This window comes from Anopheles gambiae, chromosome 2, assembly GCF_943734735.2.
Source record: "Anopheles gambiae chromosome 2, idAnoGambNW_F1_1, whole genome shotgun sequence".
Taxonomy (NCBI): Eukaryota; Metazoa; Arthropoda; class Insecta; order Diptera; family Culicidae; genus Anopheles; species Anopheles gambiae.
Window position 1 is genome coordinate 88539532 of NC_064601.1, and position 27974 is coordinate 88567505.

The 27974-nt window shown below is 44.2% G+C and overlaps 2 protein-coding genes across 5 annotated transcripts in view; one reads left to right on the forward strand and one right to left on the reverse strand.

Moving 5' to 3' along the window:
- Positions 1-27974, forward strand: part of LOC5667304 (uncharacterized) — a 33460-nt gene that overhangs the window by 974 nt on the left and 4512 nt on the right. The window lies entirely within an intron of this gene.
- Positions 13-27968, reverse strand: LOC1276395 (carbohydrate sulfotransferase 11). Of its 4 annotated transcripts, XM_061641247.1 has the most exons (7): positions 27609-27968; positions 26586-26753; positions 15762-16278; positions 3371-3674; positions 3073-3278; positions 2459-2626; positions 13-2346 (listed from the first exon to the last, which is right to left on the reverse strand). In XM_061641247.1, the coding sequence occupies exons 3-7, from the start codon at positions 15894-15896 to the stop codon at positions 1957-1959; spliced, it is 1203 nt and encodes a 400-aa protein (XP_061497231.1). In that variant the 5' UTR covers positions 15897-16278; positions 26586-26753; positions 27609-27968; the 3' UTR covers positions 13-1956. The 4 variants fall into 4 exon arrangements, with proteins under 4 accessions (XP_061497231.1, XP_061497229.1, XP_061497232.1 ...); XM_061641245.1 differs by lacking the exon at positions 26586-26753; XM_061641248.1 differs by lacking the exons at positions 26586-26753; positions 27609-27968 and adding an exon at positions 27121-27374.

The window sequence follows — 27974 nt, forward strand, 5'->3', positions numbered from 1 at the left end:
CATAGTGTGGTGTGAAGTTTACTAGAATTTTATTTATTGCCATTTTCGTTTTCGTACTGCTATTGCATAAGTGTTTAGAGCTTAAATCTTCCTCTGTTCGTCCTTTTTTTTCAAGGGGACAAGGAACGGATTTGGAAAAAAACGGAATCAAAACTACACTACTGTCGTTCTGTCGTTTGCTCCCCCGGCACAAGCTCCCGAATTCCGATTCCGATATTTTATTTTCAATGGGCCGAATTTGAACTTACACATCCAAATAGCGGTGAAATCTTTTCGAGCACAAATTTTGGTCTCAGTGGTTTTTTTTTTGCTACGAAATTTTGGAAAACTGATTTTTTCTATTCTACCTTCCCACTACAATTTGGAAAGCGTGTGATTGCGGGGGGTTTGCTTTCTTGCACTAAGTGATTAGCAATCTATCTCTAATACCGATAAACCGACCGAATTTGATTTGTGTGGTGTATCCTTCTTTTCCCCTCTCTTCTGCTCACCCGGTCTGATATCATGATACACATCCCGTTTCGTTTCTTTGTACAATCTCTCCACCAACTGGGTCGGTTTTGGAATTGATATCTTTGGTGTTGAAACTTACGTTGGAATACATTTGTGTATGTGTGTATGTGTGTGTCTGTGTTTGTGGAAAGAAACTTTCGCTAATGCTCTACAGCTGCTAAAGTGCTTGAAGCAAACCAGACAACAACCATTAAAAAACAATGTCGCTAACGGACATCCCTGGGAGAGGGAGTTCCTTCTATTTCTATCCTTGACTAGCCTGTTCCAAATACGCACATTGGAAGCCAAAGTTTCTGCTTCCCATGGGGCTTAACATTTGCTGCACAACACACAAAACGAAACAAAACGAAAAGTAGGATCGAATCTTCCTCACACACACACACAACCTAATCTGCACGATGAAGAAAACACGCTATCTACGCCTTAAAAACTACTGTATCAATCACGGTTTTGGTACCTCGTTTGGTAAGCCTCTCCTGTGGTTTGCCGCAAAAGCAGGATCGTTTTGCCGCTAAATGGATCGGGGTTGGGAGCGTTCTGCTATTATTATTAATTTTTCAATAATTTTACGTTAAGCTTAATTTTGAAATTCATGCTTCCTTTGTAATCAATATGCCGAAATCGTATCGAACAAAAAACCGTAATTGCGCGTAAAACTGGTTCGAGAAATAATCTACACCGAAACATGCAATCATATGTATGTGTTCCTCCCCCTCACCCATTTTTTCCTCGCCTTAATCGCTAATGGACGTATCTCCTATAGTAAATAGCTAGTAATGGGGTTTAGCTAGTTGGGTTTTGATTATCCTTTTCTTGTTTTCTTGGTTTTGCTTTGCTCTCAAATATGTAGAAAATATTCTGCGGCCCCTTTCTCCGGCACTCTCCGGCTGGCGCTGGGAGGACCGTTTCCGTTTTCCTTTGTTATTATTATGCTTTCCTTTCCTTGCTGAATGTATAATATTAATGCCCGCTACACTAATCCTAAGCTGTTCCGCGCAATTGTTGTCTTTTAATTAGTGTCTTTCTCTCTGTGTTTGTGTCTCGCTCTCTCCTTTCGGTGTGTCTTTTCTGTTCTGCTTTTTTGTTTCACTAGGCCGTCCAAACGTTCCCGCGCTCGTCATCCCTTCCATTCTTTACCCTGATCTGTGTCCCCACCCTTCACATGGAATTAGTGTGTAGAAGTTTGCTATCGCGCTAGTAATTTGACGTAATCCATGATATCTCACTATTTAAATTGCCCTAATTTTGCTGCTCGGCACGTCTAGAGTAGGGAGAAAAGGTAGAAAGCGACCGTTGCGAGCTGGAGGGATTTATCCCCCCCCCTCCCCCCTCTCAGAGCGTTCTATCATCAATTAATCAATTTTTCCAATTTGGTTTCACTACAACGGAACGACAAAAGGGGTCAAGAAGATACAGAATTGGGCCAGAATTTGCTCACCTAAACTAGTTCGTAATTAAGTCCTTAAAGTAGCCCTTGGCACTGTAGCCGAACAGTTCGAAATCGAACCGATAGTAGTCGTACAGTCCCCGGATCTGGGCGTTGTCCAGCTCCGAGAAGAACCGGGCGAGCACGTCGTTCGTGTGCGCCCCCTTGCCGGCGTTCTTCCACTGCGGCTTAATCACACTGTCCAGGTGGCCGATCGCGACCAGATAGTTCTGGTCCTCCTCGAGCGTCTCGAACTTCGCTATCACATCGTAATGGAAGAAGCAGGGCGTGCAGAAGTGCGTCACCGGCACCCAGTGCATATCGATCTCGTAGTGCGGATGCTTGATCTCGTCCAGCAGATAATTGACAAACTCGGAAAAGGTCGGATGCTTGAGCAGTGTCGTCGGCTGTGCCCGGGGGTAAGGCAATTTGCACAGGGAGAGAGAGAGAGGGAGAGAGAAAAAAAAGAATGATTTAAAGGGGATCGTTTCTTTTCCGCTTGCAGGTGCGGCCGCTTACCTTCCCGTTGACCGTTTTCCGGTACTTCTGTATGATCCGGTTGCCCAGCTTGTGGTGGTGCGAGTTCGGCAGTGCGTACTGTATCTTGTCCTTGTACGCACTCACCAGCCGCTCGAACGGATGCCGCACGATAATGAACGATATCGATTCGTTGATGGCTTGCTTTAGCTGTTGGAAAAGCAAACAGGACAGAGATGGGGGGTGTAGAGTGAGCGAGGGTGCGATAAAACTCGATATGATAGGCACGGCATACAGCAAACGCTAACAACCGGAACCGAAGTTTTGCCATTTGATTATCGTCGGAAGAAAGGCAAGGGGGGTGGGGGTGCAGCTAATAATGAAATCAATCCCAATCGATTGAAAGTACGAGAGGGGAAGGCTGAAAGGCTGATCAGGTTGCTTGTTTGCATATTTTACGTTTTGTTTGTCATGCGGTCATCATAATCCGCTATTATCCGGGCAATAGAAGGGAGTATTGATTTTGTGCGACCCCGTTTAAAGCACCTCAATATCATCGAAGAGATGGATACTGAAATTAAGTGGTTCCTCCCTCCCCGTAATTGTATTGCAATTTTAATGCAAAAAACATACGACAATGCCAGCTGCCAGCTTACCTTTTCCACCGACGGCCGGGGGTACTTTTGGCGGGCCAGCTGCAACGGGACGTCCTTCGTTTTGCGCAGAAACTGGGGCGTGTAGCCCGCCATCAGGTTGAAGTTGTACATCCAGGAGGTGGAGGCCGCCTTGAACACGTTGCACCAGACGAGATGGTACTCGGGCTGGATCAGATATTCCCACGCCTTCGGTTTATAGTTGTGCTCTGCGAGGAATCGAAGTGAATCAAAGCAAAATAACCGTTAAATCACGAAAACGAAGGTTTTTTTAATTGTTTCCTGGGCTGCTGGTACTTACTGGGCTCGTTCAGCCGGTGCTCGGCGCACTTTTTCTGCAACCGCTCGACCCGATGCTCCATCCGGCGCTTCATGTACTCCATGTCCAGCCGGTACTGGCTGTTGAGCGTAGCGTTGTTCTTAAGCGCGGCCCGCGCCGAGTAGTGATCCGGCCCGGCCTGCCGTTCGTGCTGTGCGTGCTGCTGCGGCCGTAGCCGGTGCTGCGCGAGCCGCAGATGGTGCACGATGCCGTCGGGCGGATGGAGCGGCACACGGAACGGGAGCAGCTGCTGGCGTGTCGATCCATTGCCAGCGATTGCTCCGTACTGTGTTGGGCGGTGTGGGAAGGAGGAAAAACGAGAAGATACACATATCAGGATAATTAAAAAAGATTAGTGAAGCGAACGGGATAAAAACACGAGTTTATAGGTTTAATTAGATTGTTCTTTGTATCCGGTTTGTGGACCGTCCAAGAGAAATAACGAGAAAGATGGCTTAAAAATAGTTTTTTTTTTTTTCTGTAGCTGTGTACTATCGGTAATGAACACAAATCATGTTAGCGGACACAGTGCGACTGCGCTACCAGGCTACACTTAAATCCATGGTAATGGCATTTTAATGCTAACCCGAGCGAAAATCATCCAATCCAGTGCGGACCAAGGTGACCCATGGATGCGGATGCTCACTGTTTTGCGCTCTCTTTGTATCGCACAAAACTACCCGCACGTGGGACAGTCGCGTGTTGTCGCAATTTGTTATGCCTTGATTATGATAAAATGGCACACAAAGACTCACACACTAGTGGTGGGAGCTCGGAATCGGACCTACCCGATTCCGATTCCGTGTTCGGAATCAATTCCGGAGCCGATACCTATGCTGGAATCGATTCCGATTAAAAATTCGATTCCGGAGCCGATTCCGGAGTCGATTGCGAAGCCGATTCCGAATCCGGAGCCGATTTCGAATTCAAAGCTGAATCCGAATTCGGAGCTGATTTCGAATCCAGATCCGATTCCCAATTCGGAGCCGTTTCCGGAACCAATTCCGGAGCCAATTTTGATTCCGATTCCGGAACCAATTCCAGAGCCGATTTCGATTTCGGAGCCGATTCCGAATCCGTAGCTGTTTTCGGAACCAATTCCGACGCAGATTTTGAATCCGATTCAGGAGCCAATTTCGATTCCGATTCCGGAGCCAATTTCGATTCCGATTCCGGAGCCGAATTCGAATCCGAATCTGGGGCTGATTACGATTCAGGAGCTGATTCTAGAGCAGATTTCGATTTCGCAGCCGATTTCGAATCCGTAGCCTTTTCTTGAACCAATTCGGGTGTCGATTTCGATTCCGATTCCGGAGCCAATTTCGATTCCGAATTCGGAGCCGATTCGGAATCCGAATCCGGAGCCGATTCCGAATCCGAATCCGGAGCTGATTACGATTCCGGAGCAGATTCCGGAGCCAATTCCGGCATCGATTGCGGAAACTGATTCCGGACCTACTATCCGGGATTGATTCCAGAAAACTTCGGGCCTAGCCGAAATCGATTCCGACGAAAACTTGATTTCTCCCATCACTAACACACTAACACACAGCAGACGTCGGTAGCAAAGGTGTGTAAAAGATTGTTCCGTCCGGTTGTACCACCACCGTCCACTGCGGTTATTGGCAGGCTGCAGATGAATAGCGCGGAAGGGTAATTATGCGACACACACAGTTCGTTACCATTAGTCGTCGTAAGCGGTCACCAGCAAGCTCTGGATGACGTCACGTTTGGTTTCGGAAGCGTAAAACCACTGCTCCTACAAGACACACACATACAGGCTCGCTGTTGACACGTTGTTTGCTACGGAAGCAGAGATGGAAGGAACTTAATTTTCCAGCTCGATAGTTATAATAATGAAAAACACAATGCCGGCGCATACACATTTCATGCCGTTCGGTATGACTCGTGCTTACCTTGTGCGAGCACCGGCGATGGAGGCGCCTGGCACGTTTCCCGCAAATCCTTGTCATATTCGTCGTAACAAGCACAACAACCACAACAAAAAACCTACCGGAGTTTGTTCGAATGATGTATAATGAAAAAGGGCGAACCAATAATCAGCGTACCCGTTGACCTACATTGCGCAAGAGATAATGCACCATATTGCAACGTGCATGCAGAGAGCAGTGTGTGTATGCCATCCGTCAGTGCAAATAGTGGGTTTGTCAGCGAGGGTTGCTACCTAGCGTTAGCAAGGGTCACGTGGTGTGGTGTGGGCGATCGGAGGGGACGGAATGATTTAAAACATCCTCTTCTGATATTGCTTCTGTCGGTTGTTTTTTTTTGTTTGGTGTGTGTTACCAATCGCTTTCAGGTGCCCTTCGCTCGAAAAACGAAGACCATCCATCGACAGAGCTCCAATCGAGCGTGTGTTTCGACAGCGAATGACCGACACTCCCGGCACTCCCGGAACTACGGGGAAGATATATTGTTTGTGCACGAGCTACCGAATTTGTTCGTGCAAAAACTTACCACCCCACATAGGTGTGTGTGTGAAGGGGGGTAAAAGGGTAGTACAAGCATAGGGGCACCGTAAGCATATTTTGGTCATTCCATGCTTGGCATGCTGCCAGCTGTCTCATGGGACGGGTGGGATGGGTTTGAAGATTATCTGCAATCCACCTCCACTTCCACCTCCTCCTCCCCTACTGTGCTGTGGGAATTTCAAAATTGATCGGCCAAGCTCACTGACCGGAACACTATCGATTTGTTTACCGTGTGTGTGTGTGGTCGGGCAGTTCTGTGCACCAAAAATTTTGGCACTAGCGCTACATAAAATTTGTGTTGCTGTGACAGGCCGAAGGTTCGACTGTTTGTCGAAGGAGGGTGGGCTGGGATAGGTTGGGAATGGATAAATTAAAGTTTATCTGTTTAGAGGGGTTGCAGTGGAAATAAGGGCGGGAGGTCATACGAATGGCAAGTGTTAGCAAAGGACAGGTACAGTTTGGAGGTCATCTTATAGGCAGAGGTGACCTTTAAAGGTGTTTCTTTTTATATATCTTCTGCCGCAATTTGGTTTTGAAAAATTTGGTAATTATTATAATAAAGCTCGTTCCATTTTTGACTCCATTCAGGTTGAGAAAAGGAGTTCTAAAGTGAATTTTTCTTACAAAAGTCTAACAATTTGATGTCGAGATATCCTCCATTTGCAAGAATGTAATTCGCTTAAATCGTTCAAAAAGAATGTTCGTGATTGTAATATTGTTACCACAAAGTACAACACATGGATTTTTGAGTTCAATTTCTAATGTGATCAGCATTATTTACCACTCGGGAGATGTTTTTCAAAAGCAGTCATATAAGCAATTTGTATTGTAATAATTGTTTAGTTCTTCCACATGTTTTTCAACAAACCTTAGGTTCAACTCAGTTTGACAGTGCCTTTGCGGCGTGTTCATGTACAATCATGTGCTAGAACTCACGAGAATATTGTAAAAGTTTTACAGAGTTTTACAAGTAACTTTCCAATGACAACAGCATCAGTTACTTTTACTGCTTTCGAGACGTTTTTCCAACAACTGTCAAATGTTATATTTGCATGACAATAATATTTGAGATCATCATGCACATGATTATTAACACGCCATTAGCTCGATTAAGTTTGACAGTTAGTTGTGGTGTGTTGAGAATCATGTGGAAGATTTGAAATTTAACTGGGATATCAATACAAAAGTTTTTGATAAACAGTTTTTGATAAACAAACCTGTTGGGTGATTGAAATTCATGAATTTGAATGAATCTATGAAATGGTTCAAATAAACTGAATATTGGTTGCAAAGATAAATATTTATGAATCTGGAAAGACTCATGAATCTCGAAAGACTCATGAATCTCGAAAGATTCATGAATCTCTAGGGAATCATGAATCTCAAGGGAGATTCATAAATCTCCAAAGATTCATAGAGCTTAAGCTTCTCATCATTATTCTCCTTGGCGTAACAAGCCACCTGCTCATACCATCCTATACAGGCTTTAGAGGTATACAGACCTATACAGGTACTTCTTTGCAAGTACTACGCTGCCGGATAGTTTGTTTTGCTATATGGAGACGGTCCATGCGAGGCTTGAACCTACGACGGGCATGTTGTGAGGTGGGATCGCTAAAGATTCATGAATCCTTGGATTTATATGTGTTTTAATGTATTTCTTTTCTTTTAGAGTCATGAATTTTTGGAGGTTCATTTATCTTTCGAGACTCATGAATCCTTGAAGATTCATGCATATTTAGTGATTCATTAATCCTTAGAGATTCATAAGCCTTTAGAGATTCATTAATTTTTGATAATTCGATTTGAAATTCGAATCACTCGTCACTGGAGATTCATATGAATGAATCTTAACGAAAGATTCAGAAAACTTATTCACATTTGAAACCGACTCGAAAACCCCTGTAATTCGACTATTCCAGCCCATCTTTTAAACATGTTTTTAAACGAAAACGTTCTACCATATCAAAAAGTCCACTGGAAAACCTGTGAAAAGCGGAAGGAATGGACCAAACGTACGTACAAATTCACCTCTACCTTCCCCATCCGAACAAGTTATGTGGTGCTGGATGGCGAGGATGTAGACTGCAAGATAAGCGTTAAATTTAATTTCCGTTCCGGCCGGGCTCGGAAGAGGCAAAGTTGTTTGGGAGTTAAACGTGTATAAATAATTCTCATGATGATGATGTTTTCGCCGAAGGGGGGGAGCAGAAAGGGGGAGGGATGGAGTTCGGCAAATTCTAAACATTTTCTGTTGGGTTGGGAGCTTTCTGTAAAGAACTTTTTCCATATGAACAGTTTTAAACTCAACTTGGCAAGCAGCTAGAATTGGTTTGGGCATTGGAGAAGATTGAGTTTCGTTAAAAGTACAATTTAACGGCAGTTTTTGGTAATATTTAATGCCATGAATATAATTCTAGGCGTAGTTTCGTACATAAAGGCTTGAATATACCCTACAAGACATTCTCTCTAATCACTACTTTCGGAATGTTATCCACCCAAACCTGCCCGATGCATTGCAGCTCGGGCTTTCAGTGCCACCGAATTGGTTGTGCAACGGGGCGCACTTTCCCATTATTTCCCAAAAGCATCGCCCGGCTGAACTGTTCCTATTCCAGCTGTCATGTTTTGAGCATTCTTGCACACAAAAGGTAAAACGTCGTACCGGAACTTTTGGCCCGTTTCCGTTCGCCAGGCTCCGCACCTCAGCGTGTTTTATCTGAGCAATAGTTTAGTTTTATCGTCCTTCCGCCAGGACACTCTCTCCCTCTGTTATGCTGTTTATTCAAGCAAAAATGAACATCGGGAAGAGCACAAGAGATGGCGCAAAAGCCGTTCTGCCGTTTCAGATCGTTTGACCTCGTGTACTGTGTGAGGTGTTGTTCTTATACAACCAGGAAGCGGGGAAGCGGCTCGGAATGTGAAATCTTGTCCTTATTTTTCCTTTCGCACAAGTTTTGCACCGGTTAAAATGCTCAAGATGATGACGGTGGTGGTGGGGTCTGAAGCATCTTTTTCTTTTCTTTTTTTACTGCGGCCAACAAGGGGCAAGCGCCACGGTCCTTTATGGCGTAATTAAGAATGTGGTAAATGTGGCATCGTTTCGTCACGTACTCTCCGCGTAATGGGTGGTACTTCAAGCAATGGGAGAGAAGATTAAAACCGGAACAAAGCAAGGGTATTCGGACAGAAGGGATGCGGAAGATTGGTGGAACCCCTTTTACTCCTCACATAGACACACAAACACACAAAGTGGTGTTCTTTTCACCACTACAAGGACGACAACACAGTTTATCTGAATTGTCCTTTGTGTCCCTTTTTATAGTTTTTATTTTTCTGTCCAAAATTATCACAAGCCAAAACACGAATTCTTTTGAAGCAGCAACCGTTCGTGTCGTATTGGGAAGGTTTGCTTTCTTTTCACTAGAATTTCAAAAGCGAATGCTCCAAAATCCTCCAAGTGTGCGGGGTTCGTCGTCTTCCGCCAGGTCCAGGTGCTGAGAATGGCAGACAGTTATGCAACTTCGCTTATTGGATTACACGTGTGACCGTTGCGTTTTCCCCGCTCATGCTTGTGGGAAGTTGAAAAGACCGCCCCGTTGCGACTTAAAATGGTTCAAAATTCCGATATCTCGTTTTAGCTTCAGAGTGTCATGTTTCGTCGCACACGCGGCAAAGATGCTTGGGAACGACAGTGGGGAAGCAGGGAAAGACACTACACGCTTGTCGGTGGTTTCATTTATCGGCCATGCGACACACCTGCCACACGGTGCACGTGGTAGCATCATCTGTACCAGGGGCCCGGGCACAAACATTTGATCGTTAGAATCAGCAAATTTGCATTGTGAAAACAGCCCAACAGCGGTGCCCCGGGCGGAAATGGGAAACGAAACTACAAGATCGGCTAAATGTTGGATGGCTTTAGCGCGTGTTTTGTGAGACCCGGGCCAGCTGGTGTGTGTGTGTGTGTCTGTGGAGTGTGCAAAGAAAGAGACCACCGAGAGTTGTGTTCAACCAGTGATCCGTCGTCCCATTCCAGTGAAGGAAAACGATATTCAAAGAGAAAGAAAGAGAGCGAGCGAGAAGGCAGTCTTTGGTAGCTTCGAACGGTGCTAGTTGTCTGTTAATGGATTCCATGGATGCTATTCTGCGCGCCAGGCGGGATGGGAATGCAGCGCGGGAGGGAGAATTTTGATGCTTCCGGGGCCGTTACGGTGCGCCGTTTTGTTTGACACAAACAAACTCGACGAAAGGATCCGGAGCTTTACAGAGCACTCTGCAATTGCGGGGGAAAGGTGGGAGAGAGAGAGAGAGGGAGGCCTTAAGGCACACACACACACACAAACACTCATACACATACATGATGGAATGGAATGAAAATGTTACACACACTGCACACGTCGGGGAGTATGTTTGCTGTAGAATTGGAAAGTTTTCACCCGAACCCCGGTTGGCAAAACACTCGAACGGCAAATGGATGGGCCTTTTCCACTGCGGGGTATGGGAAATTCAAACAACGCGATGGTGGTAGTGGTTGTGATGCGTCAGAATGTGACTTCTTCCCGGAAGGCGAGTATAGGGCTGTGCAGTACAGTCAGTCTACAACAAAACGATTCATTTGGGTTTGATGATCATACAGAGCATTCATCTATCTACCACACACACCACTCTTTACTGGCAGTAAATATGGAGCGGGATTGAGATTGAGAAGGGGGCAAAAAAAAAAAAAAGGAAAGCTCACCCTTACATTCCTGGAGGGTGACTTCAGAATGGGATGTTTTGGGAGTACTACACACGGCTCTTGCGACGCGCGTTGGAGATGTATGTTGATGGTAGCAGGTTTTATTCCTTTTACCTTACAAACATGGCCTTTTCTCGCATCCGGATGTGGGAAAAGGGGCTGGGGGAAAACCAGTACGCTGTTCCAGTTTTTCTCCGCTTGTTGCAGCCGTGTGCTGCTTTCGTTTTGTATGGAGTTTGTGCGAAAAGCTGGAGTACGAATTATTATGAGAGCGCAGCACCGTTGGCTGTTCGTGCTTCGTTCGTGTGTGCTTTTTTGTATATTGATCGGTGAATATTAAACAAAAAAAGACTGATTGCTTCTACGCTTGGTTTGTTTGCATAGAAAGCGTAATTTTGATGGCTGATGAGACTTTTGAGTCAATAATGATTCTCGTTTGGGTGGTGGAAAGGGTCTCAGAACGGTTCAATGTGATGACAGTCACAGCAGTATTTTATGGCTCAAGCAGCTCAAGGAATTGGTACTTAAGCTACATCTGATGACGTTGGCTTTGATATTTACGGGTCGTATTATTGATGTCATCGAACATCTACCAGTGGAATATCATTTGCCACCTAGCTAATTTTCAAAGTTCTTGTTTCTTTAATTGCCCAAAATAAAAAGCAAAAACAACATTTCAAGCCAACCATGTAATGGGGAACTACCTTGCTTTCCAAGGATACATATAAATAGTTTCATTCATAAGAGTAAAAATTGCAAGGTAATTGATATCAAATTTGTAAACTCCTTCAATTTTCAAGCGCGAGCTGTTGGTAGATGTTCTTCAACAATTGAAAAGTAAAATGTCCTATTAATGCATACTCTTCACCTAACAGTGGGGCCCTTCACGATTCTAGTCAGCTTTTTTATATAGAGTTTGACAGTTGGAAGCTGAAATCATATAAACACTCCATGCAAAACTGCACACAAAACTAGCCTGCAATTTTCAGTCTAGATTATTCTAGCCTCAAAGCTAGAATTAGATTTGAGCACCTGCTCGAAAAATGGCAAAACAATGTGATGTTTACATCTATCCCAAGGTGCATTAAAGAGATCAGGTGGTGGAATTAAGAATCAAAGTGTATGAGGTCCAGGTGGTCAAATAACATGTATTTTATAACCAAATTTAAACGTCATTTTTTCACAAAACGGGTGAAAACTTTTGCTCAAACAGGCTTTCTGGTAGCTTGACGAATACACAAACCACTCTTAAAATCTTGATTCTGAAATAGAAGCGATAAAAGTCAGCCTTCTAAATTCATACACCTTGGGATAAGCCCACCTGTATGTTAGCAGCTTAGATAGCAGCTCGAAAACTACTTTACAATGCAAACAGCTGACAGGCTGAAATTTCAGCCTACCAACTTAAAACGGAAAGGGCCCCAGTTTCAGCCTTTAATTTCCATCCTGTTAACTTATAGATGGTTAATTGGTATAACAAAGTTGTTTTGGATTGCGTTAACATTAAATCACTTACACAAAACCAATGTCTATACACTAACTCTTTTCTTGGGTAGTAATTCTCAAATTTTTCATGCTATTTGTTTGAAATGTGTAATTTAATGCAAACAAGCACTGAATTTCATCAACAATAATCATTTATCAACAATATTTTGGCTGAAAACGTGATATTCGACTTACGCGAAAATCCGAGTTACGAGAATGAATGCCTCCGCAACGCATTATTCGTATAACTCGGGGAGAGACTGTAATGCATTGCATCTATAAAGGTTCAGATCAGATACTAATTTAGAGACTATACCACACACTACTCGCCATGTCTTGTCTTTCTGGTTGATCTCACCCCATAACTTCAAGTTTGTGCTTGTGATTTCGCACCTTCCAGATTAGAACTCTGTACAAGTGTGTCGCTAAATCATACATTTGATGCCTGCACTGTGGGGACAGTTCATTGGCAAAAAGTCTAGGAACTACTTAAATCAAGCAAGTTATATGGTTGAAACCTCAGCGCTTTGTCAGCCATCAAACAAGTGCAAGAATTAATCTCGATCAAACGTATCTACACTGTTATACACATTCTGGCAAACAGGACGAACAAGGTCTCAAATCAATCAGTTAGATGTCTTGGAAGTTCGACCACCTACAATGCTCTAGCTCCTTGACTGCCATTGACTTTTTTTGTGTGGCTTCTTTCTTGGATGTTTGTACGTGATTTTTAATTGTTTATTTTTAAATGCAGCTGAATGTCGTTATATACACTCGACTAATATTTTATATTCTACTTCAACTTATTGCTGCAATTGGAATGCCAGTTCGTTAAGGTAACGAGCATATCACGTAGTACGTATTGAGTCTTATTTGTTTGGCATTGCTTGATTGACGACAGCCTTATACATGTTTTATGAATGTTCTGCTCTTCTCTTATTTGCTTGACACAAACTCCAAAGCGTCCAATGTCAAAACAAAAAAAAAACGCCATCCATTTAACCATCATTTATCACCAAACGGTAACAGGTTCGTTCCACTAATTACCATTAAATGTCAATCGATTCGTGTTGTTTTTGGAGTGTTTGAGTGCGGTATGGTTTCTATTGAAAACTCTTCCCTAAAATATGGAAAACATTCGCTGGACCATTTGCACTAGCAACCCCCAGAGCCTGATTTGAATTGCTTCATAACTGGATGGGGACAGCATTAGCCGTAAAGGTTGTTTGTGCGGAAGTGGTTTGATTTGTAGCAATATCGATTATCGACAGTAAACAATTGTTCAACGAATTAAAGATGAAGCAGGGCATCGCCGCTTTATGGGTGTCGTTTCGACGGATCCATTTCATACCTTAACAAACGTCGGCTTCCTGTTTTTCCGCTTTCCGAAATAAGCTGCTTAGAAGGTTAAAAGAAACACACACACCGGCGCACACACGACAAAGCAACAAATAAAGCGACCGAATCATTGTAGATCACTTTACCCGTTTTGTGCGTCGCTAGAAGATTTCCCAACCACCACTTGCAGAGGGTAGTAAAAACCACCCGCCCTTTTGTTGCTGGAGCACTCCGAAGCAGCGCTAAAATCAAGCAACTGGAAAAAAGGTTGTTTCGCCACGGTCGTCTGAATTTTGTTGCCCTTAATATTGGCCCTTGAGTGGAGCACGCGGGCAATTGAAACCCGATCCCGAGGTCTAGAAGCTCAGACCATCGGCCGGGAAACAACGAGTGATTGCGGCGATTCGGTGAAGTGTCACTCAGCCCGGTGTAGCGCCGTGTAGCGTATTAAATTGAAAGAAATATTGGACGTTTTCGTTATTGTGTGTTCCATTTTCCTTCGGTCAACCGTATCCATTGCATGATGGGCACGGGAATGGGCAAGGGAAGGAAGATCCCTACAAAGCGCTACGGGCCACTTGATGTGAGGCGATCCCTTGGAGTATAGGTATCCCTTTTTTCTGTCTTGCACTCCTTCGCTATCACCAAGATAACCCATTTGTACTGCTACTCTGATGGTGACTTTTGTTTTTAAGGCCACACACACACACACACACAAACTCTGCCTCCCCGGTCACAAAGTACTGGACAGGGAATTGTTATAAACTCTGTCTGTATGTGTGTGTGGGTTTTATTTTGTCGTTGTGCATCTTCTCCCCATTTACTTTTGTTGCTTTGCAGAGTAAGTTAAGTGACCGAACATTGGAACGGAACACCCGTCTGTCAACGATCTGTTCTGTAGAAAAGGGAATGACAAACTCAACGGTAGCGGGTGTAGGATGTAACAGGATCCATCAATTACTGGGTCAATGGTTGAGCAAACAAAAACACGTCCACAGAGATACCCTTTAGGCGGGTGGTGTTGTTACCCTTTTTCTCCCTGCTCAGAGGCGTGAAGCGATAGGGAAGCATATTGACCAGCTCCTCATGAACGATTCATGCGGTTCACGTGTAAAGTGTAAGCCTATCATTTCCAAAAGGAAAGGATAAATACATACGAAATTGGGCTTTTATTTGGCTGAGAGTTTCGTCTGTTTCGATTTGATTGGGAATAGTGTACTGTGTGGTTGGTTTAGGTCGTGTATTTGTTTTTGCTGGAAGTACACTGAAAGGACAATCATTCCAATCTCATTTGGTTGGGTTTCATTTGTCAACGGAAAGGATTTAATTTTAGATTGAACCCATTTTTGGACCGGGCTGAAAGGGGCTGGTTGATGTCCGCATTCTTGCTCCACAAGGGGATCATTAGTTCGCATCCATAATTACCAACCACACAAAGCATTGGTCGGTAGTTCCCCGTTCACGACATATAAAGTCCCTGTTTGCTGTATCGGTTTGACGTAGTTGGGCCTTTTGGGGGAGGGATTGGTACCACAAATGGTAGCAATATCTCTCTTTCTCGATAGCGGTTAAGAATAGCTATCGTGTTATCTGGAGCATATTTATAGAAGGTAATAATAGTACAGAAAAGCGAGCTGTGGGGTAATTACATTCGATTACATGAGACGTAACAATACACAGCTTATCTTCGAACCGATTTACTGCGCAGAACTACTGCAGCAGATGACGGTCCGTTTGGTGCTTGAGTGAAAGTGGATGTGAATTATTGTTTGCTTGATGACATCGTTCAAAATACAAATCCAAATTTCGAGCCTAACAATACACCAAAAGACAGGATTTTATTGTTCGCTAACTATGTTCTCTATTTTTAAATTCTGCTAAAGGTCCATTTAGAGAATTAATGAAAGTAAACTTTAAAAATTCGATGATGTCTAACCTAACGTAGCTCATCTAATGGAGCATATTACAGATCAAACCATAAGATATGCTAATGCTTCTTCAACCATTTGCTTCATTTTCTACAATAAAACATAATATGTAATATAATTTTTCCTTTTGATCTTCAGATATATTATTGAGGTTAGATATATAGATCTTCAGAAGTATCGCATTAATTTACAACTTTTAATATCTATTAAGTCCAATATCACACTCACCAACCCCCTTCATCACACTAAATTTCCAAAGAAACTATGTAAAATAATATAAATTTGACATCTATATACATTCGAGCGCTAAATAGACCTTTGGCCTGGTTTGTCGCTACCGGTAACTTATTTAAGTACGCATAAGAACCCACGCGCTCCCCCGGGAAACTTACCGTGTACTGGCGAAAACGGTAGAGCTGATCGGAGGTGATTAGGTAGAGTACGGTGAGTGGAATAACTGAGAGGGTGGTAAAGAATAGAAAGAGGCGCTTAATGATGCGCCATTTGGTCCTGGTGTGTCCTTTCATGTAGTCGCGCCACGCTTTCGTCCATCGATCGTCCTTCGATCCGATTAGACGTACACACAGAGAGAGAGAGAGAAAGAGTCGAATACTGGGAAGAAGGACGGGATGGGCAGGAACTGTGGCTAAAGAACCGCAGCAGACCGGGGAAGTAGTCTCCAACGCTTCAGGACGCTCGGCACATGGCGCTGATATCGTCGGACTGGTCCCGCTGGCGCATAATTGGTGTGGCGACCGTACTGTGTGTGTATGTGTGTGCAAACTTGAAGTGGATTGTCCGTCCGACGTTGATTGATTGCGCTGTGATTAGCGGTGATCCCTTTTTGTTGCAGACGCACGATCCTCCTCTGTCAAACGCCGGTGGTGGTGGAGGTGGTGATGTTAAAATCTGAAAAGGAGAAGAGCGTCCTTTGAGTGCAAATGATAATGAGCGGAGTTTTCTTCACATTGACGATGGCGCAGTGCAGTGCGGTGGCAGGAAATGAGCGCACTGGGTATATAGCCATAGTATCTTGATGATGTTCCTCATTTACATTTCTTGCGCTGCTGTTATGTTCCGGTTTGGCAAGAGCGTCACACTTCAACGCAAAGATAATGTGATGAGCTGCAATTGTGCGCATTATTTGTGTGTGTGTGTGTGTGTGTGTGTGTTTTTTTTTTTTCACCCCCTTTAGGCGACTAATGAAGCCACTCTTCGTAGGAATGGGGGAAACCGCAAGGAGATTGAAGGAGAGGTAGAGCTCACGATGGCGGGTTACGGGCGGAACAGAATAACATAGCGTAATTGGTGTGTTTGTCTTGATGTGCGAGAGTGTCCACTTGTGGGCGGAAGGCACGAAGTAGTACCGGGTTGAGCTGCTTAAGTGTTCCGACTAATCCGACAGGCGAACGACTCTCAGGACAGTAATCGGCCTCACCCGAGAGCCGATGGACCACTTAAGATAAGGCGTTCACCAAGACAATGTGCTGCTTGTGTTTCTCTATTTGCAGGCAAAACATCCTACGAAAGAGTCATTATTTATGATTTTTTTTTCTCCTAGTTTGATAGGAAGAAGGAGTAGTCGGTTTCAGAGTGGAAAGTTCTCCACTAGTCTTGATTTCTGTGCTAAATCTACTTAATTTATGTTTGATAACAGTCTGATTGATTTTCAAAATAAGCTGCTGAAGATGTTTGGAGATCTTTTCGACCAGTATAAAGGCTAACATACAATTTTGGATAAAGGAGTTTCAAAGAGTTTCATAGAGGTCTTTTGACTGTGTCTAAGAAACGACTTCTCAAGTATTAAAATATGTTTCCATATCATTCTGCCTACGGAGTGCCATGCACTGAACATATCTTCCTCCTAGCTCCTTAAAATCAATGGATACGTTCAATGTTTCTGTGAAAGCTAAATTTAGCTTTGTACGATTTATTTTTGGTAGATCCGTATAGCTTTTAGTACCTTAACGCAGTCAGTTCACATTTCCTAAATTGGTTTCGTTTTCTGAATTTTCATTTCATTTTCAATTTTCAGTTTCAGTATACTTAAATCACCAATATTGCAAGCTCCGAAATATTATTTTGAAGAGAGTGGCTTAGCGCAGTCGGCACTAATAACCAGCGCGCTTCATGTGGGTTCATCCATAAATTACGGAACACAGACAAACATAATTTGGGACAAAGATACCCACAGCATAACAGAATTTACAGTATGTACTAAGTAATATTGGCATTTTCTTCTCCAGAAACCTCTCGTCCTATTACTATGATAATCGTTAATGCTAATCCTTTCATTTAAATAAATAAAATAAATAAATAAATAATAATTCGTTCATTTAGTGTAACGCTGAACGTTGATACGTTGATCAATTGCAGATTTCATGGTTTATATATTGTAATACTTCCTTTGAAGCCTCATAAAACAGATAAACCCTGTCTTTTTGTTTTTTTCGAGAGTTATTAACAGTTATTACTTAGTGATGTGCTGTATGGAGCGCACCCACGACTCCGATCCGACTCCGACTGTTAGTCTGATTCCGACTCCGGCAAAATGGAACCACTAGATCCGCCCGGAGTCGGAGTCGCCCGGAGTGGTCCGGAGTCGTTCGGAGTCGCCGGGAGTCGCCCGGAGCCGGATCGGAGTCGTCCGGAGTCGCCCGGAGTCGTCTAGAGTCGCCCGGAGTCGTCCAGAGTCGTCCGGGGTCGTCTGGAGTCGCCCGCTGTCGTTCGGAGTCGGAGTCGTCCGGAGTCGTACGGAGTTGTCCGGAGTTGTACAGAGTCGTTTGGAGTCGTTCGGAGTCGTTGGAGTCGTTGGAGTCGTCCGGAGTCTTTCGGAATCGGAGTTCGTTGGAGTCGGAGTTGGTCGGAGTGCTTGTGATCAGACATTTCCTTGCGTTGTGTTTTTTTGTCTTTCACTTTGATCGTGCACTTTCTATAAAAGCCGAGCTCGGCCGACTCCAACTGTTCCGGATGACTTCTTCTGTAGCCTCCTCTGGATGACGCCAGACGACTCCGGACGATTCCAAACGAATCCAAACGAATCCAAACGGCTCAAGACGATTCCAGATGACTCCGGACGACTCCAGATAGCTCCGGACGACTCCAGATAACTCCGGACGACTCCAGATAACTCCGGACGACTCCAGACGACTCCAATTCCGAACGACTCCGGGCGACTTCGGGCGACTCCAGACGACTCCCGATATTGCAGCGCGGACCTAACTTCCGGAGTCGATTTCGAATTTATCGAAGTCGGATCGGAGTCGACTCCGAATTTTTGCCAACTTTACGCATCACTATTATTACTTATGATGAACTAAATGTGCATCCAAAATCTCGAAAGCATCATGTATCTTGTGTCACAAATGATCCGTAATGTATGGATGTTGCATGTAATTGTACATCTACAGATAGCACTCATGCTCTTCTCTTACTTGCAGTAAATTATGCTTTGGTAAAATTACACAAAAGAGTCACAAGACAAGAGTTACACAAAAGAGAATGAAGAACATCACCAACGCCATTAGGTTTTAATGAAATAGTTGCAAACGATGACATCAGAATGATCACCAAAGAGAAAATCACATACCTGTGCGAAGTGACAGTGTTAATTAAAAGGGGGTAACGAGCACAATAGTTCCGTCGCCTTTTGCAATAATTCATTTCTTCATCGTTTTTAGGGTGGCACAACTCGACATAATCGCTCGGATAGAGATGAACAGTTTATCTCTCTCCCTCTGTGTGCATAACGCACAATTTGATCAGCGCAGTATTTACATTCATTGCAGGTCCATTTAGTGCACGGTGCGATGTAGAAGGCGTTTATTTGTTTTGCTGCACATGTGTTAAATGTTTTGCACCTTTGCGTGTATACTTGCGTTCTTTGTTGATTAAACAAAACTAATAACTCCCCAGTGCTACAAGACGAGCAGAAAATGAGCAGTGGGTGAAAATTGGTACACATTCTACCGCCGTGTTGCGCTTTTACGCAGTGTACAGGGTTAAGTAAACGCACGTACACATACGCACGAACGCACGCACGCACGTACGGTTCGCTCGTTTGCTGCGATGGCGGTATGGGTTAGGCAAAATAAATAAAGCGATTTTCGTACCCAAACTTCCACCCCAAAACGAGTAGAAATTTGCCCTCGTCTGCAAGCTGCTGCGAAAGGGGTCAGGGCAGGTATGCAGACTGGTTGATTTATGTTTTTTGTTGTAGCTGTTGTTTCAAATTGTCCAGACCGGACGTTGCCTAACTTCCGAAAGTAATTTCGGTGCATGATCTCTCAATGGACAAACGCATTAGTAGTTCAGCACGCGGTTGAAGGTCAATATTGGCTGTTTGATGATCACGCCACGTATCGTTGGCCAGTTAAAATGACTGCTAATGTGAGGGAATTGTTACCGTGGCAGTATTGTGCTAACTAGAAGAGCTATTTTAAAATCATTTGTATCTTTCTCTGGGAACCGGGGTAATCAGCGTTACCTTTTGTGTTACCAAACAAAATAAAAAAAAACCACAATATCATAACACACAAATTGTACAAACATTTTTGTATCGCTGGTGTACTGTCTATGGTCCAATGTCTGCTGATATCGCGTTACTTCCAAACGATCGCCCCAAACAGATACCAGCCGACACGCGCTCGTCGCAACTGTTGCCATTGTTGGAGCGCCCGCCGCACTACAATAACATCACAACACACACACACACACCAACCGACGAGTTTAATTGAACGGAGAGATACGTGCAGTGGCCGGTGCCATTGCCAACCCTCCCTCCCTGAATGATGTTTCGTGCGTCCGGCTTTTCGCTGCAAGACGCGTTCTAAGATTCATGCGATTTGATCACGCACTGATAAAGCTTTCGGCGAGGCAAACAGACACGGCAGTGGGTTGGTAGAGACAGGGGTGAGTTACTAATAGAGAACACCGACCGTTCCAGGCCCTGTGCAGTGCATGTGGTATGAGGCGGGGGGGTTTTAGATACATCAGATTGATTAAACTGTAGGGCCAAGCGGGCTGGAAGCGTAGGAAGCGTTGTGAGCTGGGGCGCTAGGCAAGACGCATTACGAAACGTGACCGTGGTCGTAGATTTGATTCTCAAACCCTCTCGATTCTTCTCCCCCTTGGGCTCGATGGGATGGAACGGCGGGCAAAGTGAATCGTTTGCGTTTCCCGTTTTCCGCCTTTGATTGCGCTACCGGTCCGGAGGTTAGTGCGTTTGAGATCGTTGGAGCTAGCATGGGAATAGAACCTCCGTGAGGTTCGTGTACGGAGAAATTGAAAACTGACGACGAGGTCGAGGAGAGATACTTATGCTGCCAATGTGAAGGTCATCATCAACGGTTATAGAGGGGTTGTTGTTTTTTTTGCATCAGTAACTGTTTCAGTTGCTCGTTGGCGCTCTTCACTATCGCTCTATCGAACACCCTATGGAAGGCGCTCTTCATCATCGCGATTTGCTCTATTTATTATAATATCGTTAATAAACGACTGCCGTTATAAGTGTTATCGTATCTGCAACACTTTTTAACCATATTTTAAATGTGTGTTCTTTTGGAATGAAACCACTAGACTTTAAATGGTTAAAAATAGATGTATCAACTGTATCAGATGATCTGTATATTTGCTACTACCACCAAGATCTGTGCCAGTGGCGGCTCCATGCCGGCTTGCGCCAAACACTTCGACGCGCCAACACTGTCAAAAAAGTTTGAAGCATTATCAACAGTTTAAGAACTCTGCTCAAAAGGCTACCGTTTAACAACCTTTAAGACTTCGCTGGTTGTTTTTGCGTGTAATTGTGTAAAACTGGTGATTTTTGGACAATGACTGTGGGGAAAGATTCACTACCACATCGACCTGTATGACTAGATTTTATCATTGGCTCAGTATCAGTCAGTGCCAGATCTCATCATTAGCTCAATTAGACCATCATGTAGTCGGGTGTGATCGGTCTTTGATAAGCTCATCGTCGGCCGCAGTGGGCAGCAAACGTAGCAGCATGTAGAGCCAAAATGTCGACTGCAAAGAGACAAATTGAAGTAGCTATGGTGGTCTTAAGAAGGGCAAAGAGTCATATATTGCTGATTACGCGCCTACATGAATAAATATGAATAACAAAGGGCCGTTATTTGTTTGAAATTGAAATTTGAGCGCTGAGGGCACAGAAGCCTTCATAATATTTTTAAATGATTCTCAAATGTCATAACTGGATCTCAAACTGTTTTGGTACACTAATCATAATTTCGCTTTGTTCTACAACTTTTTGTAAGGTCACAACTCATTCTTTGGTTTGTCTTACTGATTGCAAAAGTTAATCAAAATTTACCCCTCTTTTATGTACACCACCAAGACAACATGTCGTCATACTCTACTAGCAGTGTCTCCTCTTTTATCAACCGTTTATTAAGCTGTAACATCCGTCCTGCTAACATCTACCAACGTTTCATCAATAGTGTAAAGCCCATTACAGCTGATAAGGCAGTTTCAAGCTAGGCAGCGGCTGTCTACTTAATTGGTAGTACGCCTGGTACGCCCGATGGCGTCACCTCCGGTAACAGCAAGTGCAAGTCCGGTTGTGTATGGTGTGTGGTGCATAATCTGCTGGAATGTAATTTTGCGCTTCAATTGGTTAGTTTATCAGAAGGCACCTTTCAGCATGACTCCATCGCGCAACACCACACCGAACAACGACCGACGTGTGTGTGTCACGATATCGCTGTAGTTTCGAGCATTAAACATGTGGAAGGGAAGGGGATAGAAAGTGCATTCTCTACTAGCAAGGTTGGTGTCCCACCGGGGGTACTCTTATCTTGGCCGTTTCGCTCACCCAACGACGCCTCGTTCGCTTCAATGACAATCACTCAGTTAATGATGTTATCATCCTTCTTGCGCGCATCGTGAAGAGGATGATGGTGGTGGTCGTCGTGACACAAACAAAGAGACGGTAATGTTTTGGGAAGAGAAAGCGAACCGTGGGGGGAAGTGGCGCAGCCTAATTAGCTTCGAAATTCAATTAAAAAGTTTTCCACACGCTTCAGATAAGTCCTCGTGGTGGTGGTGGTGGTGGTGGTGGTACCGGGCTGGTGGTCCCGCATATCAGCTTGAGCGTAGCAACGATGTTTATGTTTTGCTCTACACCACCTCATTGCATTCTTCCCGCTCTGTCATTTCCATTTTTGTTTTTTTTTGTCCGCCAAAAGGATAAAATGATAAAGCCAATCTCGTGCATGGAGGCGCACACGAGTGTTATGCAAATTAACCAATCCATTCTCCCTACTCGGTTTGTGACGGCACCTCGGCTACGCTGAACAACTTTTCGCGTACTTGGTTGATACCACCATAGCAAACAAAAAAGGCCCCAAAAGGGGCTTGCATGAGTGCAGCAACCGTTATCCCTTTAACCGTAATTAATAGAGTGTGTGTGTCTGTGTGCGGAGGGTATTTTCTGTTTTCCCAGTTGCACGGTCGGTTTTCGGTACACTGAGAAAATGCATTTGCAGGTGGTAAAAAAGCGCATAAACGTTTTGTTGATGATGCTCCCCCTACTGATGACAAAGGGGGGGGGGGGGGGGGAGAGAGGGGGGGTGCATAAACACGCGCCGAGTGCATGAATTGATTAAATTTAATCCCGTTTTTTCGTTTACGTGTTTGAAAGTTGCGTTTAATTTAACGTGAAGCAAAGCTCACGACAGCATGCACACTTTTTTGCAAAGGTGGAAATGCTGTTTTTTTCTACAATATGGATTTTTGTGCAAAATGTGCATTTTTGCTCGATTTGCAATTCAATTGCAGCGTTAATAACATTTCGCGAATTAAAGGAACATAAAAAACCGTCAAACGAACTACTGAAGAATGATTATATGATTTTATTTTATGTTATTTCCTGCCCATTACACACACCGCACATACTGATACTGGAATTAATTAGTCCCAACTTAATCACCGTATAGTATATATAATGGGGTTTATCTTCTTGGGCAAAGCTCTAGATGGGAATCGAACTAGGTTCAGTTTATACAAGAATCGGCTCGTCTAGACAATAGACCACTGGGCGGCCCCATTTAGCGTACGTTAAAAGTCATTCATAAGCAAACTATTGTGGCTGAGCGGTTGTGCTGAAATCATTTGAATGAGTGACTTAGATTGCCAAAAATAACCAAATTTAATTTTCAACGGTGATTACTTTAAACCTGTATAAGGGAATACTTATTGTAGCAAACATGTATTAATGGAATTCGATACAATCTTTCGGGTGTAGTCGAAAAACATGGTCTTATTATGTCTATACTTCCATCGATAATTGTTGAGTAATTAATTGGAACAACATTCCTTCGCACCATGTTGGCTTACCAAGGACTACACCTTCCCGGGAAATTGCAAAGCTTAAGCCCCTACTTGTTTACAAATTACTCGAATGCTTCATTTTGTTTTAAGCTTGCTCCTCTCTACATTCTCCATAATTATAATCTGCCTTTACAGTGCGGTACACTCTAACATGAGCACTTGATATTTCGTATCCAATATACATATTGACAAAAAATAATGATAAATTTCTATAATTATCCAATTTACGTTCCATAATGACGATTTTTGCCAAGCTACAGCCAAATACATCATGAAATGGGGAAGACGTTATGACGTTATGAAAGATCCTGTTCGATGTTAGGGTCTAACGAACTTCACGTCTTTGGTGCTGGATGATTTTCCTAGGATATTGAAGAAAGAAAGAGAAAGCGAACCGTGGGGGGAAGTGGCGCAGCCTAATTAGCTTCGAAATTCAATTAAAAAGTTTTCCACACGCTTCAGATAAGTCCTCGTGGTGGTGGTGGTGGTGGTGGTGGTGGTACCGGGCTGGTGGTCCCGCATATCAGCTTGAGCGTAGCAACGATGTTTATGTTTTGCTCTACACCACCTCATTGCATTCTTCCCGCTCTGTCATTTCCATTTTTGTTTTTTTTTGTCCGCCAAAAGGATAAAATGATAAAGCCAATCTCGTGCATGGAGGCGCACACGAGTGTTATGCAAATTAACCAATCCATTCTCCCTACTCGGTTTGTGACGGCACCTCGGCTACGCTGAACAACTTTTCGCGTACTTGGTTGATACCACCATAGCAAACAAAAAAGGCCCCAAAAGGGGCTTGCATGAGTGCAGCAACCGTTATCCCTTTAACCGTAATTAATAGAGTGTGTGTGTGTCTGTGTGCGGAGGGTATTTTCTGTTTTCCCAGTTGCACGGTCGGTTTTCGGTACACTGAGAAAATGCATTTGCAGGTGGTAAAAAAGCTCATAAACGTTTTGTTGATGATGCTCCCCCTACTGATGACAAAGGGGGGGGGGGGGGGGGGGGGGAGAGAGGGGGTGCATAAACACGCGCCGAGTGCATGAATTGATTAAATTTAATCCCGTTTTTTCGTTTACGTGTTTGAAAGTTGCGTTTAATTTAACGTGAAGCAAAGCTCACGACAGCATGCACACTTTTTTGCAAAGGTGGAAATGCTGTTTTTTTCTACAATATGGATTTTTGTGCAAAATGTGCATTTTTGCTCGATTTGCAATTCAATTGCAGCGTTAATAACATTTCGCGAATTAAAGGAACATAAAAAACCGTCAAACGAACTACTGAAGAATGATTATATGATTTTATTTTATGTTATTTCCTGCCCATTACACACACCGCACATACTGATACTGGAATTAATTAGTCCCAACTTAATCACCGTATAGTATATATAATGGGGTTTATCTTCTTGGGCAAAGCTCTAGATGGGAATCGAACTAGGTTCAGTTTATACAAGAATCGGCTCGTCTAGACAATAGACCACTGGGCGGCCCCATTTAGCGTACGTTAAAAGTCATTCATAAGCAAACTATTGTGGCTGAGCGGTTGTGCTGAAATCATTTGAATGAGTGACTTAGATTGCCAAAAATAACCAAATTTAATTTTCAACGGTGATTACTTTAAACCTGTATAAGGGAATACTTATTGTAGCAAACATGTATTAATGGAATTCGATACAATCTTTCGGGTGTAGTCGAAAAACATGGTCTTATTATGTCTATACTTCCATCGATAATTGTTGAGTAATTAATTGGAACAACATTCCTTCGCACCATGTTGGCTTACCAAGGACTACACCTTCCCGGGAAATTGCAAAGCTTAAGCCCCTACTTGTTTACAAATTACTCAAATGCTTCATTTTGTTTTAAGCTTGCTCCTCTCTACATTCTCCATAATTATAATCTGCCTTTACAGTGCGGTACACTCTAACATGAGCACTTGATATTTCGTATCCAATATACATATTGACAAAAAATAATGATAAATTTCTATAATTATCCAATTTACGTTCCATAATGACGATTTTTGCCAAGCTACAGCCAAATACATCATGAAATGGGGAAGACGTTATGACGTTATGAAAGATCCTGTTCGATGTTAGGGTCTAACGAACTTCACGTCTTTGGTGCTGGATGATTTTCCTAGGATATTGGCATTTTTTGCAAAATTTTGGCTAAACGTTTTCCTCACTGATGTTTAAAGACAGTCAAAGACAAAGATTTTTAGAGCGCTTACTGCTTTAAACCTCCTGCCAACTACTATTTAAAGCTTCCAGGCCATGTCTACTAATTTTAGACACCTGGAGGCCACCGGGTACAACGTCCCGTTTTTTTATAGTCTTCCAACCTCGTTCTAAGCGTTGTTTGCACAATCCTAACCTGAAACCTTTCACCATTCAACCGCCAAACGGTGTTGAACTGTGTATCGATCTACGCTTTCCCACGGCCTTTCCCTCACCCTTATCGGTCTGAGCGAGTGGGACGAGAATTTCCCACAGTCGGACACAGTGGGCAAGGGGTGGACGGGCTAACGCAAGAAGGTTCCGTTGTCCTGGTGATGGCAAGCAGCTAGGCGGCCATCCATTGCCCATACAGGCAAACAAAAGGAGGCAGCGTTGCTGTTGTTGCTACGAGCAACACGGACATTTCCACGCACACACAACCACATTCGATGCTGTCAGAAGGAGACGCTCTGTTTCTTTTGCATGGAAGTTGTAAAATTTCCACCAACCAGTAAGTTTTTTTGTTTGCTTCTTTTCTCTTTACGTTCGTGTTTAAAGTTTTAATGTTTTTCATTGTGCTTGTTGGCGTGATGCGGCGAAGACGACGGAAGAAGACGAATCGCCACTCTCAAAATTCGGTACTCACACGAGAACGCTCATATTTTGGGCATTCTTTCTCCCGCACGTTCCCTTTCTGCCACCCAGAGAGGAATGTTTTCGTGTCTACAAAATTCCGCGTCCTGTCCGAAGACACCTCGGTATACCGTTTTCTGCACCGAATTTCGCACACACTGCACCACTAAAAGCAAACACACTAACCGAAGAGATCATTAAACAATTGGTTGTTTATTCTACCTTAAGATGGAAGCACAAAACACTAAAATAATCCACAAGACAACTTAGCAAGGTAAGGAATCCAAGTTACGCCACAGCACACTCTGATCACTCGCCGCCAGCACCTTCACACACTCTGTACCGCACTGTTTGTGACATTCGCGTGCATCGGGGGGAGGATTTCACAAACAAAACAAAAGGGAGAAGAAAAAAAAACACGATGCGGTAATAACTCAGCATGCAGATATTTTAGGTTCACTTGTGCCGAAAATTGAGATCACCCACCCGTTTTGCCGCTCGTCTCGCAAATAAACCCGTCCCGAAATTGCGCCACCAGTGGTACGTACCGCAAGGGGACACGGGAAGCAGCGATTCACTTACAAAAATAGAACAAAAACACTAACGCGCAGCACAAACAGACGCAGCAGCCGCTAACGTCGCCGCGGGACGCGTCTTGCCTATTCTGTCGGGTTTGGGAATCGCTAGAGAAGTCGTCGGTGACGACGCCGCCGCTGCTGATGCTACTGTGACAAAAGCGACCACCGCTTCCCCGTCGAGTGCTCTCGCGGTGCCGTGTGTACACACCGAAAAGTGCCGCTGTCGATGCGGCACGCAGCCGCGGAAAAGCCCGACCGCGTGTACGACCGCCCGGTTCTCTCTCTCTCTCTCTCTCTCACTTGCTCCGCTATCCTACACTTGCACACTTCCGGAATCACGCAAATTGGCCAGCAGCATCACAAACACAAACACACACTGTACGCAATTGCGGTGCTCACACCCTGGTGCTAGCTGCAGCAGCAGCAGCACCCACCGGAAGGGTTGACACGAAACCTACCCCCTTTCTCGAGCCCCGGCGTCTCAATGGTTGCTGATGGTGGTGGCGTTGGTGGTGCGTCCGGGTTTGCGTCCGGTACGGCGAACGGATGGCATGAAACTGACCGAGTGTGGACCCGTTGCGCTGTGTGCCAGCGCTTCCGATTGCGTACCGACTGCGACGGGTTCGGTTGGCTGCAGTGCCGTACCGTGTGCTCTCGCTCTCTCGCCTGGCGGCCGTCGACGCTCACCGGTTCGCAAAAATCGGACCCGAGTAGGAGTCTCCCCCCTCGGTGGGAGTGCTTTAGAGTGCGTGTGTACTCGAGCACAGAGCAGGGGTAGTAGATAACAACGCGTCCGTTTGGTTAGTGGACGTGCGCGTGGCCTG

What these genes read in the sequence shown, in the direction of transcription:
- LOC1276395 (XM_061641245.1), bottom strand. Translation starts at nt 15,896, where the DNA reads ATGAAAGGACACACCAGGACCAAATGGCGCATCATTAAGCGCCTCTTT. An exon ending in ACCGTTTTCGCCAGTACACG is followed by an intron (nt 3,675 to 15,761) that starts GTAAGTTTCCCG and finishes CGCCCAACACAG; the next exon opens with TACGGAGCAATCGCTGGCAA. An exon ending in CCCGGCCGTCGGTGGAAAAG is followed by an intron (nt 2,627 to 3,072) that starts GTAAGCTGGCAG and finishes CTTTTCCAACAG; the next exon opens with CTAAAGCAAGCCATCAACGA.